At 44.9% G+C, this 18,427-nt stretch overlaps 1 protein-coding gene across 1 annotated transcript in view; it reads left to right on the top strand.

Annotated features, from left to right (window-relative positions):
* CENPI (centromere protein I) overlaps positions 1-18,427 on the top strand; it is a 368,972-nt gene that overhangs the window by 239,829 nt on the left and 110,716 nt on the right. The window contains exons 13-15 of the mRNA XM_078688407.1: positions 6,724-6,838; positions 6,931-6,995; positions 11,426-11,520. Coding sequence (XP_078544533.1) covers positions 6,724-6,838; positions 6,931-6,995; positions 11,426-11,520 — 275 coding nt within the window. The remainder of the gene's footprint in view (positions 1-6,723; positions 6,839-6,930; positions 6,996-11,425; positions 11,521-18,427) is intronic.

The following is an 18,427-nucleotide window of genomic DNA, read 5'->3' as shown; positions in this document are numbered from 1 at the left end:
CCCCGTGGACATTAGGGAAGGTGTTGGATAGTAAATTAAACTTATTCCCTATCCTAGAGCGCCCCCCAGCGCAATGCGTTGTAATGGTTTGCGTTGTAAAAGTTGCGTCGTAAAGGCACTGCGTGGTAAAAGTTGCGTTGTAAAGGATGTTTCCCCCAAGATCTAGCTTCCAGCCAAATTTAGTGTGATTCTTTTCAGCGGTTCGGGCTGTAGTAGTCTAAAATCCCTATTGGAAATTGCATGGGGAACTGCGTTTTGGGACCCCCTCTTTTTCCTGGTTCCCACTTGACAAATCAAGCTGAAACTTTCCAGATAGCAGCTGGAGTGATTGGTGTACGCCAAAATTATTAGCTAAACAAAAAACGTTTTGTCTATGGAAACTAGTTCTTAACTATAATTTATGACCAGAGAGAGATTTGCCTCATAAGTTGTGGTTTTGTCAGCCTGCACCTGATGACTGGTGGTGCACATGAAAAGCGCTAGAAAAAGACCACAAAAGCCCCCCCCCCCCCTTTATTTGAGAAATAGATGGCACTCTGAGATGGAAGAGAGTCAACACCCGTTTGTATCATCAGGCCGCTCTGGCCTGGATGCGTTGTGATTGTTCAACAGCCGACGAGCACCATTTTGTAAAAGACCTATGTATTCCCTTTCAGCACAAACCTAAGCAAAATACTATTGGGTTCTAAAAGGCAATTGAGATTTAAACAGTTGATGATGATTTCCATGCCGTGAGTAACGATTCCTTGCTCTGAATCATTCAATTAATACCAATATAATTGTAAAAAATAGTTTTCCAACATTTTTAGCGCAGGCGAAATAACTGTAGCAGATAATACATATGCAGAACTAAAACAAGCGAAATAAACTCTGTTCAGATCATTGGAGGCTCAAATGGCAGAGTCCTAAAATGCGCTCTAATTACCATCTTGATGACCCAAGGCGTATTGTTTGTATAGTACAGCCCCTTTCCATGCTCTAATAATTAAAAGCATATCTGCAAGTTTACATCCTGTTCAGCAACCGAATTAATTTTTAATTCCATATTATTTAGCTCCTTTTGCTTTGGTGGAAATATGGTCTTTCTTGGGGCATTATGACTGCTTAAACAGGCTCCGTGTGAATACTTTGTAAAATAAGGCTGCACACTCTTACTGCATCACAGCCCCTGTGTGTTCTAATTACCATGAACAAAAATCTCACCTTGTGAGGAGGGGGTGGGGCCTCATTCCAAGATGTACCGAAGAGGCACTTTTGAACTCCACCCTGCCCTCAAGGCCCGCCCCCCCCCCCCCCCCCCCCCACACACACACAAAAATGCTTGCTGTGGAAAACGAGCTGGAAATCCACTCTTTACAGTGGTTTCCAGCTTGTCTTCCCTGCCAGTGTGATATCGGATCTTCACCAGGTGACCGCGTGATGGGGGCTGATAGCGTGTCACACAGCGGTGCGAGTTGGCAGGCGTGATTTTCAGTTCCCCACTGCAGGGCCATTTCCACTGTGCCCAATTCCTAACTACTGTGTATTCCCAGTGAGGGGGGCTGGCATGCAGGAAGGAAAGCCGCACCGGAAGCCTCCAATAGTCTCCACACCAAACCTTCGCCCCTGTGATAGCTGCCTCCACTTCTCGTGTCAGTCCATTGAGTGTTCAGGGGCACGCCCACCTTAATACCACCTCAAACAAGTTACGGCTTTGCCGGCCTGCACCGGGTCGCTGGTGGTGCACGTGAAAAGCGCCATAACACAACTGTGTTTCAGCAATGAAGACCATATTTTCAACATATCTAAAGGAGGCCAAAAAATGTAATTAAAAACTAACTCGGTTCCCGAATAAGAACTTGGAGATATGCTTTTAATTAGCGTATTCAAAGGCTGCACATCTATTTTGTATGCTTAATTGTTTTGAACACATTAGATGCCACTTAGTAGCAATCGAGGTTCATGTTGCAGCTATGGAACTCTATGAACTTGTTTGCACCCTAGGGCGGGTACTTTACCAACAATAAGGCTAGGGCTATTAAGATGTTAATTGGAGCGCATTTATGACTTTACAATTTCAGCCTGGAATGATATGAACCAAGTTTATTTTGCTTATGTTCGTCTCCGCTAAAAATGTTGGAAAAACTATTTTAACAATTATTTTGGTATTAAATGAATGATCCAGACCAAGTAATCATTACTTAAGGTACCAAGATTGTCGACTGTTTACTAATCATTTTTTTTTTTAGATTTATGATCACAATTATAAAGGGACATCGATTTAGGATAAGCATTTGCAGATTGTTTCGGGTGTACCTATTTCAGGTATAACTGTAGCTCAAGAGTCTATGGCCAGGCTTCTACCTGCTTGGACCCAAGTTTATTCTCAGAGGAGTTGCTGCTAGTGATTTTCTTTTTGTGAAAGTCTCTTCAAAAGAGATATTATAGCAGCAATATGAAAGTCTACTCAGTACTTTTTTCCCCTACTGCTTTGATGTGAAGTGAGTAACCGAAAGGGAAGTTAGTCAGACTGTTCTTTAAAACCTCATTGCATAAGGTGAGCCTCATTCCATTTAGCAATTCTGTCACTACCACATGTCTACCCAAGTTGGTGTGCCACACATGATCTACCCTGAGGAGCAGACCCTTACTAACCAATATTGCTACTACCCCTAAAGCCCCTATTGAAGCCAGTATGGTATACTTTTGAGAAGTCCATGTGCCAGAAAGGGATATCTATCTATCAATCAATCAAGTGTTTGTTCAGCACAACTACTCCCCCGTAAGGGTCTCAAGGCCCTGGGATGGGTGGGTGGGTGGGTGGGTGGTGCAGGTTCTAGTCCATCAAGGTGGGGACCTGTCGAAGAGCCAGGTTTTGAGGTTTCTCGCGAAGAAGGGGAGCAATGTTGTCTGCCTGAGGTGGAGCGGAAGGGCGTTCCAGGCTCTGGCCGCGAGGAAGGAGCGGCCTCCCGATCTGGTCTTTCTGGTGCGGGGGACCATGGCGTAAGAGCTGGGCTTATCGTAGGGTCCTTTGGGGTGCTTGGAATTTAAGTCCGCTGTTCCGTTATGTTGGTCCGGTGTCGTGGACGGCTTTGAGTGAGAATCTTGAAGGTGATTCTAGCCTCGATGGGGAGCCAGTGCAGTGTGCATATGTGTTGAGAAATGTGGCAGTGTCCTGGCAGGTTGAAGCCCAGTCTTGCAGTGGCGTTCTGGATGTTTTGTAGCTTGCGTGTGAGGTTTTGTTTATTCCGGCGTAGTCTGCTGGTGACGAGGGCCTGAGTGTCCGTCTTTCTGTGCTCGAGGGGGATCCATTTGAAGGTTTAACGTAGGAGGCGGAGGGTGTGGAAGCAGGAGGATGCGACCGAGTTGATTGGACGGTCTATTTTGAGCTCAGAGTCTAGGATGATTCCATGCGTGGTACGTGGGGGGGAGGGCTTCCTTTGGCGGGGAGCCACCAGGTATGGTTCCAGGCGTCCGGGTTTGGGCCCATGATGGGTACTTCTGTTTTGTCGGTGTTGAGTTGTAGGCAGCTGCTTTTCATCCATTTGGCAACTGCTTCCATGCCTTCTTGAAAGTTGTGTCTGGCGTTGTTGGGTTCGTTGGATAAGGAGAGGATGAGTTTGGTGTCATATGCGTATGACACAATATTGAGTCCGTAGGTTCTGATGATGGGGGCCAGCGGAGCCATGTAGACTTTGAAGAGCGTGGGGCTGAAGGAGGACCCCTGGGGGATTCTGCAGGTGGTTGGTTTAGGGTCCGAGAGGAAAGGGGGAGTCTGATCCACTGCGTTCTGCCGGAGAGGAAGTAGTGATCCATTTGAGGGCCTTGTCCCGGATCCCTGCGTCGTGGAGTCTGCGTATTAGGGTGCGGTGAGAGACTATGTTGAACGCCGCTGAGAGGTCGAGGAGGATGAGGGCTACAGTTTCTCCTCTGTTCAGTTAGGAGCGGATTTCATCTGTTGCGGTGAGGAGGGTGGTTTCTGTGCTGTGGTTTTTTTCTGAAGCCGGATTGGGAGGAGTTAAGTATGTTGTGTTCTTCGATGAAGGTAGCAAGTTGGCTGTTGATGGCTTTCTCAATGACTTTTGCTGGGAACGGGAGCAGGGTGATGGGTCTGTAGTTGAGGTTGGTGGGGAACGTCAAGGGCTTCTTCAGGAGGGAGTTGATCTCGGCATGTTTCCAGTCATTGGGGAACGAGGCGTTCGTCAGGGAGCAGTTGATGGTGTGGCGGAGCCTGGGTGCGATGGGGAGATTCTGTCTTCAATTGCTTTTTTCTCGTTTGTCTGAGTTGGTGGTAGGCGTTGGTAGTAACTCTGAAGACGTTGTGGGCCTCTGTGGAGTTGGAGATCCTCCATGCTTTTCAGAGGCGGTGGCACATGCGTCTGCACTCTCGAAGTTCGGTGGTAAACCATCTGGCTCGGTCATGTCATCTTGCAATTTGAACGATTCTAATGTGTCCCATTCCAACGAAATGTCTTTTGTGCAAGCCTCTATGTTCCTCCCGCGGTCGGGCTACACTTTTGGCTAGACCCCAGTGTGACATCACCTCCTGCCATTGAGCAAACAGAGGACCCAGTGTCTCATCAGTTGCTTTGCCAACAGCAAAGACAAATCTGTGAATCGTGTTGGTAACCTGGAGCGTTTGGGTCTAGAGTATAATCATAAAATAGTGTTCTGGTGTGTGCCAGTGGTCCAGGGCGGACAACTCCGATACTGCTACATTTACACTAGCCCAATATGCTGATAGGGGGGGACACACCCATAACATGTGCATAAGGTCTGCGTCTAAAGCATTGCATTGAGGGCAAGGTGAGAAAGCTGTGAAGAACATTTTGTTGATCCTGTGTGGTGTGAGATAGGCTCCATTTAATCTGGAGAATTGGATACATTTAAATCTAGAGATACGCAAGATCTTCTTAGGGTATTCCAGTAAAAAGTTCCATTCCCTGTCGGATATTTCTCTGTTCAGGTCCGCCTCTCATTTGGCCTTTAGGAGAGCTGTGGGGTGGGAGGCTTTGGGGTTGTCATAAGGTTTGCACGATGTCCCAGATAAAGCCAGCGAATTTGGTGTCTACCATGGTTTGTAGAGCTTGAAGTAGCTCATTAGTTTCGGGTTCTTTCCCATCTGGTGCCGAGTGCTGATGAAGAATGCCTGCATGTGTTAAAAACAGTGTTTCTGGTAGCCCATGAGCGTGCACAAAATTGGGATGTGGCATTAGGTTGCCATCTGCAAACCACAAACTATCAGTCAATACCCCTTCCCATTCCCAAGGGTGCACTTTTCTTGCTGTTCGTATGCTTGAAGCTGTGGGAAAGCCACACAGAGTGATACTCTGTGCATAGGGTGCCGAGGATGCAGTGTAGCACAATGCTGCCTTACAATAGTCTAGGGCTATGCGCAATAAGAGAACCCAATGGGGGTGAGGTGGAACCTGGATGTTTCAATTTGTGTAGCTACCCCCGGCTGATCAGGTCTGCTGTGTAACTTATTTCTGTTGGGTTACACCCAACCAGCCAATAGGATAGCCATTGGACTTGCCCGGCTATACAATAGGCCTTAAAGTCCGGGCCACCCATGCCGCCTCTATCCGTTGGCAATTGCAGTTTAGCTAGATTCACCCTGCAGCGACTGCCACCCAAGCTCAATTCTGAAAACAAGCAAGATAATATGACATCCTAGTACTTGACTTGTATGATAGGGAGTGGTTTGATCTCTTTGAAGCTATAACGCCAACTTTGGTCACCAGACCTTGGTTTCTCACTGGAAGCCAACTGCCTCACTATGTTGTTCTGCAGACAAGTCTCATGATGAACAAGCTGCATTTCAGTTACTGATGTCATCACTTTTGACCAATTGAATGTAATCTTCGTTGCAAGGCCTCATCAGCACTCAATGTCTGTGAGTTTTAGCTCTAGACCTTAGTCTAGAATACTCCAAGGAGTTTATTTCCGGAATTTGGAGCATTTTGGAATGGATTACTTCTGTTGTAATTAGACATTGAAAAAGTTCAGAGGGGAGAGTAGGGCAGAAGGATATGTTTAGGTTGCAATGAATACCTCTGTCGGGGGCGATGGAATGGTGGGATAGAAGGCAGATTCATGCACCAGCTTCATTCACAGTACAAGTGTTTTACTGTCATTTGATTGCATTGTCTTGAAATGATTACTTAAAATATTCTCCTGTAGCTTGTAAGAAGTAAACGTTTCTCCTTTGCTGTCACTTCTTTGCTTCACTGGAATTAGGGAGATGGCCAGTTTATAACCGCATTTCCTAGCCCTTATGGTATAAATTGGACCTCAAATGTATGTTCTAAAGTGAAACTGGATTTTCAGTAAAGTCACCACATTTCCATTGAAAAAGTGTGGATTCCTCATAATGCAGAGATTATAGGCTACGAGGGTAATTGGGGGTTTGGTGACGAACAAGGTTTTGGCAATGCACACTCCAGGCAAGCCCCACTCCCCATGGTATGGATCCTGCTGTGACCTTTATCTTTATGGTTTTCCTGGATATTGCCTCCATAGATAAAATCAAATTAAGGCTTTCCCAAGAGGAACCTTTGGTAATATGTGGAAGGAGAGCTAGAAGCGATGCTGTGCTAAAGACAGGGGGCTTGCTGTCTGAGAAAAGCGAACAAGGGACTCAAAGTGCTGCAGCAGGCGTAAAATTATGCAGACCAGCCAATGTTCTGCCCTGAAAGACCGTTTCTTGAAGCCTTTGTTTCATACTGACTGTTTGTATTGCAGGAAGGATTTTCAAACTGTGAAGAATTTGTGTACAAGTGTCTTCCACACTGGAATGGCTGCTACAGGTTGCAAATACTCAAACTCATAAAGTGGATACCTCTCCCTTCTTTCTCAGGTATGCTGGATTGTGCCTTGGAACATTTGGCCTGCCTTTACTGTACAAAGATGATGCATCGTAAACAAATGAATGTCTGTTTTGATTTTCAGAAATGGAATCTCTTCTTTATGAACCACTGGGACAGCATTTCTTCTTGTCATCTGTTTATTTCCAGGTACAGTAATTGTAACTGTTTTGGGAATGGTTAGTAAACATTAGTGTAAAACATAATGCTGGATGAGTAACGTTTATTGAAGAATTAACGTGTAATTGCTCAATTCTCTGAAAGACTGCTCTTTCCATAGAATTGTATAGCACAATCCTACTGTTATCCTCCCGGTGATGTCACACAGATAATATTAAGGTCATTTTTAATAAAACCTCATTTTTTTGTAAGGCGCATGCCGGGGGATATTCGAACATTCATCTGACTACTGTATGTAACTGTCAAAGTCTATTTTACTGACTACTCTCTTAAAAACACCATTTTATTTGGGATGTAAATTTTTTTGTTTGCTATGACTTTCAAGCCATTTGTACCTTTTGCATCAAGTGATGCTAATCTGGTGTCTGCATACTGTGTACTATAAAAGTAAATGTTCTTCATGGCATATCCACCATTTTCCCCCCAACATCTTTAGGACTTTCATGTGAAATCTTTTTTTCACATGTCAATCTTTAGCCGCATCAGCGCTAGCGGTTTTCCCGCTGTGCGCTGACTTTTTAAAAATACCGCGTTACATGACGAGCTGAGCTCGTCATGAGCGTGCGAGCGGTGCAGCTGAGCGCAGAAGGGGTTAACTCTCCACAAGACTGGTGTTGTGGTGTTGAGAGGTTTCTATTTGGGACAAAGTTTTATTAAGCCGCTGTAGGAGAGTGGAATATTATGTGATGATGCTGGTTAGTGCTACTGCCGTGGTTGGTTCAAGTGGTTCCCTCTTGTTGCAGCATCAAGTAAAGGGGGTGGTAACTGAACTGGTCACCAACAAGCTTTGGTAGCAGTAAGGGTCAGCAAGCTGATACTTTGATGTCTGGAGGTTAACAGTAGCCAACTGAAACTTGCTGGAGGTCAGGACTACGCTTCCCACAATACACTGCACCATCTATTTTTGGGCGGTCCCTTAGAGGTCCCGATGGCCAGTGATATTTGGTTGGGGGGTGGGGGTGTTCTTTTTCCCTGCGGTTGAAGGAGACTAGTGTCACGAGTCCAGGGAATATGGAGTTACCTTTGGCTCTTGAAGCCTTCCCTCTGTCTGAGGGAGCACTCTTTGGCCCAGGACGAGTCACGGTTGTGAGTTTCAACAAGCGTTGTCACCGGTGCAGAGTATCCTCCCTTTGGTTCTGGTGTTGGGGAGGGGGGGGGGGAGAGGAGGTTTCCCTTAAAAACAACATTTAGGGACGTTGGGGGTGAGGGTGAAAGTGGCCATTGGTTATTTGTCCCATTGGCTAATCTGCCCCGGAGGTGACCACATATGGGGGTGTTCCACATTTGTTACTCCGAATCCTCTATTTTGTCACCTCTAAAAATGTCAGAAACCTTCCTTCGCTCTATAGACCAGGCAGCTTACCCTAGCGATGTGGTTTGCGTTCTGAGGTTGTTCGACCTCTGGCTAACTCATTTTCCCACCTGCCAGGGTGCAAATGTGCCTGGGGGCAGGTGGAGGGCGCCTACCTCCTTTGGTAGTCAGTCTGCGTGCATATCAGAGGCGATAAATGCTTTTAGGCTACCTGCCTAGATGTGCCACTTCACTAGCCATCCTGTCGGGGACGGAGGGGTCACCTCTTTTCCGGCCAGCCCTTGGTTTCTGACTCCTGGCAGTGTTCCAACTGTCTGGCAGGAGGTTGGATTCCTGTCCGGCCGGTGACAGCTGCAGGCGGCTAGCCAGAGCACAGGAAAGGCTTGGGCAACCAGATGGACATCCTCTAATGTAGTCACCTGGGGCATACCACATCAACCCTAACATTGAATTAATGTCCAGGGTGTGGAGGCATGTTGTTTGATGGCAAACATTACCATATTTGGTGGTAAAATGGAACTGGTAACCTAGAGTATGCCTGGATGCCAGCCCATGTTATCCTATAGATCTCATAGTGGTCCTTAATGGGAAGGCCTACTATAGGGACATATAAACTTGCTTTTATATTGCCACACTTTTACTATACTGCACCCTGCCTCCTGGGTTTAGGAGGCCTAACTTATGGGTGACTGACCTATATTAAAGATAGTTTTACCTTGCCACTCCTGGTCAGGGCAAAATCAAGTTGGAGCAATTTGCACTGTTCCTGCAGTCTTCCATGTCAGGTCTGCTGTCATCTGTTTACTTGGGTCACTGAGGGTGGCACAAATAGTGCTTCAGGCCCTGGTTTCCCCTTTAACACCGATGCCCCGGGTACTGTTGGTACCACTTTACTAGGAACTTAAAAGGGGGTTGACAACTAGGAGGGCCAATTTGTTGCATCATGTTTTTGGGAGAGAGCACTTGCACTGGGGCCGGTGCAGCAGACTCCAGTGTGCTTTCAGAGTCCTAACTTTCAACATTGGGGCAAAAAGTGTCCAGGTGACCGTACAAAAAGGGCACTTTCATACAGATGCAAACATAAATCCATAGATTTTCTAATTGCCCGAAACCCAAACCACATTTAGTAAGTATTGAGAAAGATTTAGAACGGTCTGCCTGCCCACCTTCATTAGAATTCACTCTTCTTGCTGAAAGCCAAAGCACCTCACCATCCGCAGCATTTCAAAGGCATTTGGAATGTTATCAGCAAAGTAGCGGTTGAAGCACCATGGATCGTTTTTGTGTGCACTGCCTATCAGACTTTAACATTAGAACTGAGCCTCCGTTTATTCCGGCAGTCTGATGGTTCTTTTTCATTGACTCCACGGAGGTGGCACATCTTCCTATTATTCTCTAGGGATAACGAGCTCGATAATGCAGATGGGTGGGACAGAGGAGTAACTTCTGTTAGTCACTTAAATTACTCTGGTACTACTTTGACAGCTGATGATCCACCTGCTTTCCGACCTTGTTGATGGTTCAGCAGGAATCTGTCCGCTGATTGTTACTGCTATTACCATAACCTGCCACGGACTTGTCCTGCCATAGTGCCATTCAGAATATTGGTCAATGAATTTGAGTGCTAGGTCCACGTTGGATCGCGGCAAGTTGAACAGAACCCCAAATTAAAATTCCGCTTTTGTCAAGGGACTAGTTAGAAAGGTGATGGAGATTTTGCTCGTCGGGTGGCTATTTCTGACTAGTACGATGAGCTGCATGCTTCCAAGACTGAATGACTGTGAAGAGTTCTGTTTGATAGGCCACTGGAAAGCATTGAGTCAATAATGCAAGCTACGAGCCGGCTCTAAATATCTCTAGTGATAGACTTGTGTCTAAAGGGGACTAAAAAAATCATGAATTTTGTATCTTGGGTTACCCACCTATGGACCGCGGTATTTATTTATGCGACTCACAGCTGAATGTAGATGGCGAACATTCATGTCCCGCATTAAGTGATCTACTGTAGGAAATTAATGAAAATACACAAATGCAGTGCTAAAATAGTTGTAACTAGAATGAAACGTATGAACGTGAGCAGCTACTGGTTGAGACCTCTGCCAGGTCAAAGCTCTACAAAATAACATAATTGCAAATGTCCCACCACGTCTAACAGACTAGAATCCTAACAAGGTGGGGCATCTAGCGAGGCTGGATTCCAAACAAACTGGTGAGAACTCAAGGCATTCCTAATTCTGTGTAGCAACACTCGCAGGATGCCCAGGGGGAACTTGGAGTACTTGATGATGACAGCTAATTATACAACAGAATGGTAGGAAGATTTTGGAACCAACTAAAGAATGAGAGTTGTTGCTAAGAATTTCAAATCCATACACCCTAACTATTAATGACATTTAATTGTACGAACTGAAAATAATGTATATAGTCTGGGGAGAGGAGTTGACCTAACGGCTAGGATGCTCGACCTCGGACCTGGGGAACTTGGTTCGAGTCTGGGTAACGACGCCAAAACCTCCTGTGATTCTGGGCAAATCACTTAATCTCCCCGTGCCTAAAATGAAAGTGTGTCCTCATGTAACGTAACTGTTGCTATGCAAAGCGCTCTGGTACCTGATTCGGTTCGGGTCTAGTTTGCGCTATATAAAACTCTGCAAAAAAAAAAACTTTGAGTCACCTAGACTGCTTGATCAGATGAAAGTAATGTCTGATTAGGATAATGAAAAACTATATGCTTAATACATTTTCAGGCTTTCATGACAGTGTTTTCTGAACAAACAAATACACACTGATCAGCGTGTACCATTAAAATGTCTTTTCTCAACATTGTAAATCTAAGACCAACTATTAGGGCCTCTCTGGAGCCTCTAGGTCGTTACCCTTATGCTGCATGCAGTTTTGAGGTTTGAGAGACTTTTGTGTAAATCGAAAACCATTTAATTGACCAACCCCAAACAACACTTTGAGCTAAAACGTCTGATGAAGCTTGTAACTTTGGGAGTTGCATTGAGGCCGTGCTTAGGTTTGCCTGCTACGTTCAGACTTCTTTTCTGGTGAAAAAGAAATATTAAAATGTGTTTTTGTTTCACAGTGTAGTATAATTGAGAGTTTGAAGGAGATGCTACAACACTGGCTTATATGGCATGCAGTTTATGCTGCAAAGACCAACACATCTGATAGTCCTACGTAAGTAAATTGTTAAATAAACTGTACTTAAATATATGCATTGTTTGAATATGTTCAGTACACTAGTGACTATAACAATAGTTTGGGATACAGATGCGATGTTCTAGAGTCTACAGTACATCCAAAGTGTGCATGCATTAGCCCATATATGTACCTTGGTGTGTCTATGGGTGCAAGTTTCTAGCAACGGGTTCAATATTGTGTCTGTGCGTAGGCATATGTGGACATGTAAAGTTCAAAAACATCATGCGCCCCCTGAATAAATTACATGCCCAAATATTCTTGAAAAGTCCCTTTCTTTAAAATAGTTGAAATAATTTGGAATCCTTACATTAGTGTTAATATTCTTTACCTTAGGACAGAATGCCCAGGCTTGGTGGCACGTACAATAACACCATATTTGCAGAAACTGTGTTTCCAAATTAGCTCCTTGTTTGGTTATCTGTCTCCAGCCAGTGGCCTAATAGACAAAGCTCTAACCACTCCACCCACTTTTGATGTCTCTAAAACAGGTGTCATGTTAACACTGAAGGACAGTTACCTACATTGAGTTTAATTTGCACAATATTTCCGATATTGGTTCAGCATTAGATAGCTGCACCTGAATTCTGTCATGTTTATTGGTTGCGTTGAAACCTGAGCGTTCACCTAGCTGTTCATACCAGAAGTTAACTTTTCCTAAACCATGGCCTCCTGTGCACTTCACTACTTTAAACTCTGTTCAGGATATACATTCCATGCTGCTCACGTTACTGAGTTGAGTTGTAGTGAAGGGACATCTTGTATTGATACCGCCTAGAAAGAATTCACATTGCCTGTTAGTTTGGAAAGTTGCTCTAGAATCCCATAGTCCAGCAGCATTTATAGAAACTAGTTATCCCAGAACAGGTACTGCAATCCCAGACTTTGTCAGTTTTTCCGGTCATTGATGGCTGCAGTCCATTTCCCAAATGCTCATGGTTCTTCGCTATCCAGAAGAGGTATTTTTCACACAAACAAATTCATAGTAATTTTGCTCTTGAAATGCATGGTTCTTCATAATATTATATTATATTCCTAATTATTTAATACTAGATTCATCTAAAGCAAGATGTCTATGATGATCGTACCATTTAACACAGCTTATCTCAGCATTGGTATTTATTGAGGAACTGGTGGCGAGGACCATAAAACATATCTAAACATTTGAATAGACATTAGCCCATGTTATATTTTTACATTCGAGTTCTGTGTGCTAAGCCACAGTAGAAATGTTTAATTGAAGGGTACAGTACTTATTGTTGTCTTGCCAAAATATCTTAATCTGACCTAGTAAATTTCACTTGACTTACAGGAAATAAAGATCTGATAATCTATTGCATGAAACAGAGAAAATACATAGATGTTCCATGAACCCTCGCTCATTCCTTCCCTGATATATGAACCATATTGTAACACCAGACCATCCCGTCAGGAGATGGACAAGGTGTAAATGGGTTCCCTTTAGCCTTTCCTCTGAATCACCACAGGCACAAGGCAGTGGTGCAACGAAGCTGGATGCCCCCCCCCTGCAAACGACATGGAGGGGCCCCCCTTCTCGGGCACCATCTACCATGAGGGATGAGGGATCCCTCTGGAACTCCGGGGCTCCACACTGCGGGTGTCGTGGGGGCTTTTGTTACGCCTCTGGCATAAGGCATCTGCATTGGTATAGTTATTAAGCACTTTTATTAGAGCCCAAAGCCAGTACAAAAAAATAGGTAAAACGAAATGGTCAAATATCCCGCTCACTGTGGCAATAGAAAATATGAAGACCAGTGGATAAAAACAGTTAACATGTTGTTACTCATTATTTTCCTTTTCTTACAAAGCATCTGCTACTCATTAGCATATAAGAAATCTGCCATTTTGAAAGATTGAATCCAGCAATGTCATACCGGTTACCAAGAGCAAGCTGCCCTCCACGAACAACCCACTGTCTTTAGCAGATTGCGTCTGCCATGTGTCCTTAGAACAATAGTCAAGTCAAAAGATTTATATAGCGCGCTACATACCCATAGGGTCTCAAGGCGCTTGAGGAAGGGTGGGGAATTACTTGTCGAATATCCAAGTTTTAAGTTGCTTTCTGAATGCTAGGTGGTTCTGAGTAAGGCGAAGGTGAGTGGGAAGTGAGTTCCAAGTTTTAGCTGCCAGGTAGGAGAAGGATCTACCTCCCATGGTGGTTTTGTTGATGCGAGGTATAGTGGCAAGGGCTTGGTTGGAGGATCGTAGCTGACGGGAGGGGGTGTAGGACAGTCGTGTGTTGAGGCATTCGGGTCCAAGGTCGTAAAGTGCTTTGTGTGCATGGGTTAGGATGTGGAAAAGTAAATTTTGCCATGTTCTGTGTCCCTACGCGTCCTCCATCATATGTTATCTGTGCATGATTAATATGCATATGTATTCCCCATGTTCGATTAATGACGCAATTACAGTTGTGTCCATCTCTAGTATGCCAGTTTCCAGTTCTCGTGAATACTACGAATATCAGGCCTATTTAAAGTTACGTTGCCACGTTTCTCAGTGTGCACGTTATTCCATTGTAAAGTCCCCGTTTCTAGGCCTCAAAAGGGCCCGGACACCAGATTCAGCTCCTGTCTCCTGAACCCTCGCTGAGGAGCGATACAGCCCCCACCTGTATCCCTGACCCTTCACTTACTTCCTGCCTCACAGTGCCCGGTTCAGCCTGGCTCTGCCTCTGAGTCTGCCAAGAGTATGTTATGATTCCAGTTATCAGTTCAGTCCTCCTTCTCTGCATTCTCAAAGCTACTGAATCGCATCAATAGTTACCGTCATAGTCTAGCCTTTACGTCTCCATGTAAGAGAAATACTGCATTTAATGGTCATTTAATATTCTTCATCACGCACTACATATAGAATAATGCATGCTCCAGTCTTAGAGTCTGTTCGCCTTTACCCCGATAACTTTTGGATTCTATCAACATGTTCTCTAAACATCAGATACTAGATACTGTTTAGGTACATGTCACCCTGACTCTCCAGACTTCAGTCTCTGCTCCTAGCACAGAGTTCGTAGCCCCCAGCTTCTTCTAGTAACACGTCATTGCCAGTTTGCGCGCACCACTAGGTTAGAGGTCCCGGCTCCTTAGGTAGCCCCCTCCATGTTTCCGCCCCATTCATGACATATTCTGTTACATTTGCATCACATGTCTATGTATACGCCTCTTGCTACACCTACTTTCACCCTTATCTTTCGCGACTACTACGCGTCACACCCTTTGCTCCACCCACTGCTCCGCCTATCGTATGTATTGTAATGCAACTGTTTTAGTATATATGATCGTGTATTGTTATTAAATGTTAGCGCGCTCAACCCAGATCCAGCCCCGGCAGCTGCCGGGCCCTGCCATCCTATTCCTGTGCAGGTTGTCCTGTTCCTGTCCTTTATGCTGTAATAAACCTGCAAACTCCTACTACCTCGAATCTTGACTCTTATTTATTGAGCTATCTGTTAATTGCTATGCCTAGTCAAACCTAGATCCGGTATTATTTATTTATATACCACATAATGGCGCCCGAATAGGGACTTGCCCTTTCCCCACGCGTCGGTGAAGCCACGCCGGCCCCCTGACCCTCTGCAGTCGTGACGGAACTCTTCTGCGCACCGGCAGATATTTCTGCTTTAAGTATCCCTCAGGCCCACGGAGGAGACGGAGGAGGCGGTCCAGCATCCAGACGAGACGGTGGAGGAACGCGGCGAGTCCCGACCAGAGCCCAAGCCGAGAGTCCAAGGTCCGAGGTATCCGGAGGCCCACCCGTAACAGAAGTCCGAAGTTCGTCCGTCCGGCGTCGAAGCAGTCCAGTCCAGTCCGAGGCCTTCCGTTCTTGCTGCCCGGTGAGTACCGTTGCTGGGGTAGTATCTAGACAGGGTCAATCTAAATTGTCTCTGGTCCGATGGGTCTGGGTACGCAGATCTGAAACGAAGTGTTCACCTAGGTGGATACGGGTCTTGATGCGTCCCTTTATGGGACCGGTATGTTCCGTGCTGTTTCAGCAGCGCATCCAGTAATTCTAGTCTGTTCCGTTCTCGAGAAATTCATGTGTTTCTGTTCTCAGTGTTCCAGGTAGTATTCTGTCCGAACTGTTGCTTCATAATGTTATTCAATGTATTTTCAATGTCGTGGTATGCCTGAATTGTTTTCTCAATTGTTATTGTTCCTCGTGTATTGTATTGTGTTCAGATTCAAGTTTGCAATGTCCCTCTTTTCGAGATTACGTCAGTTAAAAACTAGAAAGGGTCTGCTAGAAGAAGCAGTTCCTGTCCCGCCTAGGGACAGTCCAGGTCATTTTATGTATCAGAAGCATGGCATAAGCGCCATATTATATCTAGATTTATGGGTAGAGTATACCAAGGAGTTAGAAGAAAAGTATAGATGGCCCGTATCAGGTACGTGGGATGCCGAGTGCATCATGAGAGTAGAAGAAGCATTATGGAAAAAGAAAGCCAGACAGTCACAGAAAGATGCCATCGAGTTATGGCGCAAAGAATCTCATAAAAGAACCGAAAAAGAAATCAGAAAGTCAGAATTAAGTAGAGAATCCTCAGAAAGAGCCCAAGAAAGGGAATTAATCGAAATAGGTGAACGAGTCAAAACCGAACAGTCAGACAGACAGAGGCATGCCCTTATTAAGGGTATGTATCCTCTTCTTGCCGAGGGCTTGCCAAAAGCAACCCCGGAGGCATCCAGTAATTTCCCGCCACCATTAGTCCCGCTCAAGCTACGTCACAAACCGACCGCAGCTGATATTTTCATCTCGTCCTATTTGGACGACACAGTCCCGGAATATGCAAATCCCGCTCCGCCAGTCCCTGTAAATCAGGCACTTCCTGCTCCTCCAGACACCGGGGCACCCCTTGCAGTACCTGCTACGGCACCCCCGGTCCAGCCTGCATTTCAAATTCCCGCTCTGCCAGCACGAAGAGCATCAGTCGATGGTTCCAGTTTAGGGGCCGCAGGAGGAGGTCCTCCTCAGACCCCGCCGCCAAATAGACGTCCAGGAGCAGTCGAGTTACATGAACGTGCGTTACAGCGTACGCCTAAATATCAGTCCGTCGCAGAAATCAGACGAGCTCTTACCGAATGCTGTTATGATCCAGTTCCAGGCGAGGATAGTATGGTTATATTTTCCGTGCGTGTTAGGCAGGTGTCCGAGTACTTGGTCACTTTACCGAATATGAAGGAAGATCTAGACAGAATATATCGTTTCATCCGTACAGGGGATGATCCAGAAAGTATTAGTGAAGTCATGTCTCAAAGGAAAGTTGAGATCCAGCTCATGATATTAAAGTTTCTGATTAATTGTCTAATAAGGGAACAAGATTATCCGACCAAAGATCAAGTCGAAATGAGAACCCTGACAAGGTGGAGTGAGAATATAGCCGAGGGAAAGCACAAGACTATTAGTAGTATAGAGAGTATGTACAAGAAAATTCGTAAGGAAATAATAAGGTTACATGATCAACGTAAAGCAGCACGCGAGAAAGAAAATGACTCTGCGGAAGAGGTAGAGGACGAGAATCCCGCCAGAATAGCGTATGTAGGAAAATCTAGATTTCCAGATCGCCATTTACGCCTAGAACACAAGTCAACTTTCCATCGTCCAACACCAGAACAAGGTTCTCTAGAACAAGTATTTCAAGCTACCGACCATATTCTGAAATCACGAATCGGTTATAGCGAGTTAAGTACTATGCATGAACAAGAACTAGTCCGATCAGCAGTCCGATGGATTACTGATTCTACCACTTTTCCAGACGAAATAGTGGCACAAATGTTTCTGAAATTGCCCCCAGCCGAGCAACGACTGGTGGGTATGTATATGATCCAGCACCTCATTACATTGTATGAGGGTCAACATTCTGATCCAGGTCCGTTACATGATGTCCTGAACGAGTTACTCCAGTATAAATGGAAAGGTTTAGGTACTGATTTAATTAGTGTCATTCTAGAACAGCGCCACAAATATAGAACGTTTTTGAACCCGCATTTTGTTCATGTCTCACCCCCAGAAAGTAAACCCTTTTACATAGACAGACAGAATCCGTTACGAGAAGTGCATCCAGTTAAGACAGAGGGTGGTGAAATGCAACGAGTGTTTGTTTACACCCCTATTACAAAGATGGAACTCTTAGAGATGAAAAAATTAATTCCCTGTCATGATAAAGATCCAGCAGGGTTCCACCGAGAATTAAAAGACATGCTCCGTATGGGAGAATACACGTATCCAGATATTATTAAAATGTTAAAGGTCCTGTTGCCCGCAGGGGTATATGAGAAACTCAAGGAAAAAGAATGGGAGGTGGGAGAGAAAAAGATCGATTGGACAGTCCTAGAAGCTGAAGACAAGGCACGAGTACCAGGTACCGGTCTTGGAGATAAATGTAAAGAATTACCTGAACTGTTAATACAAGTTTTGCCCAGACTATTAGCAACTAAAAAGGAAGACTGGGATGCAATCTCAGCCTGTAAACAGAAACAAGATGAAGATATTAGTGATTATTATTCCAGATTTGAGAAATGTTTTACCATAAACAGTGGCCTCAAGACAAGTAGCGAATCATACCCTCATCTTTTTGTTACTAAATTAGTCGAGAATTCAAGTCCACAAATTAAAAACCGAGTTTTGAAAGTCGAAAGTACCTGGCAAGCTAATACCCCGTCCCAAATGTTACAGATGCTTCAATATCACCAGAATAGAATCAGAGAAGAACAAGAACATGAAAGGAAACGTATGAAAGACACGAAAATGAAAGTACTAGTTGCACAATCTGTTCCTCAAGACAGTCAGAAGAGGGGACCGAATCAAGCCAGTCATCCTACAGCTCCCGTAAAAGGGAACTGCAATTATTGTAAACAGCCAGGTCATTTTA

Source organism: Lissotriton helveticus, chromosome 4_1 (genome assembly GCF_964261635.1).
Source record: "Lissotriton helveticus chromosome 4_1, aLisHel1.1, whole genome shotgun sequence".
NCBI lineage: Eukaryota > Metazoa > Chordata > Amphibia > Caudata > Salamandridae > Lissotriton > Lissotriton helveticus.
The sequence above is the reverse complement of the archived record's forward strand: the minus strand, read 5'-3'. Positions and strand labels throughout refer to the sequence as shown.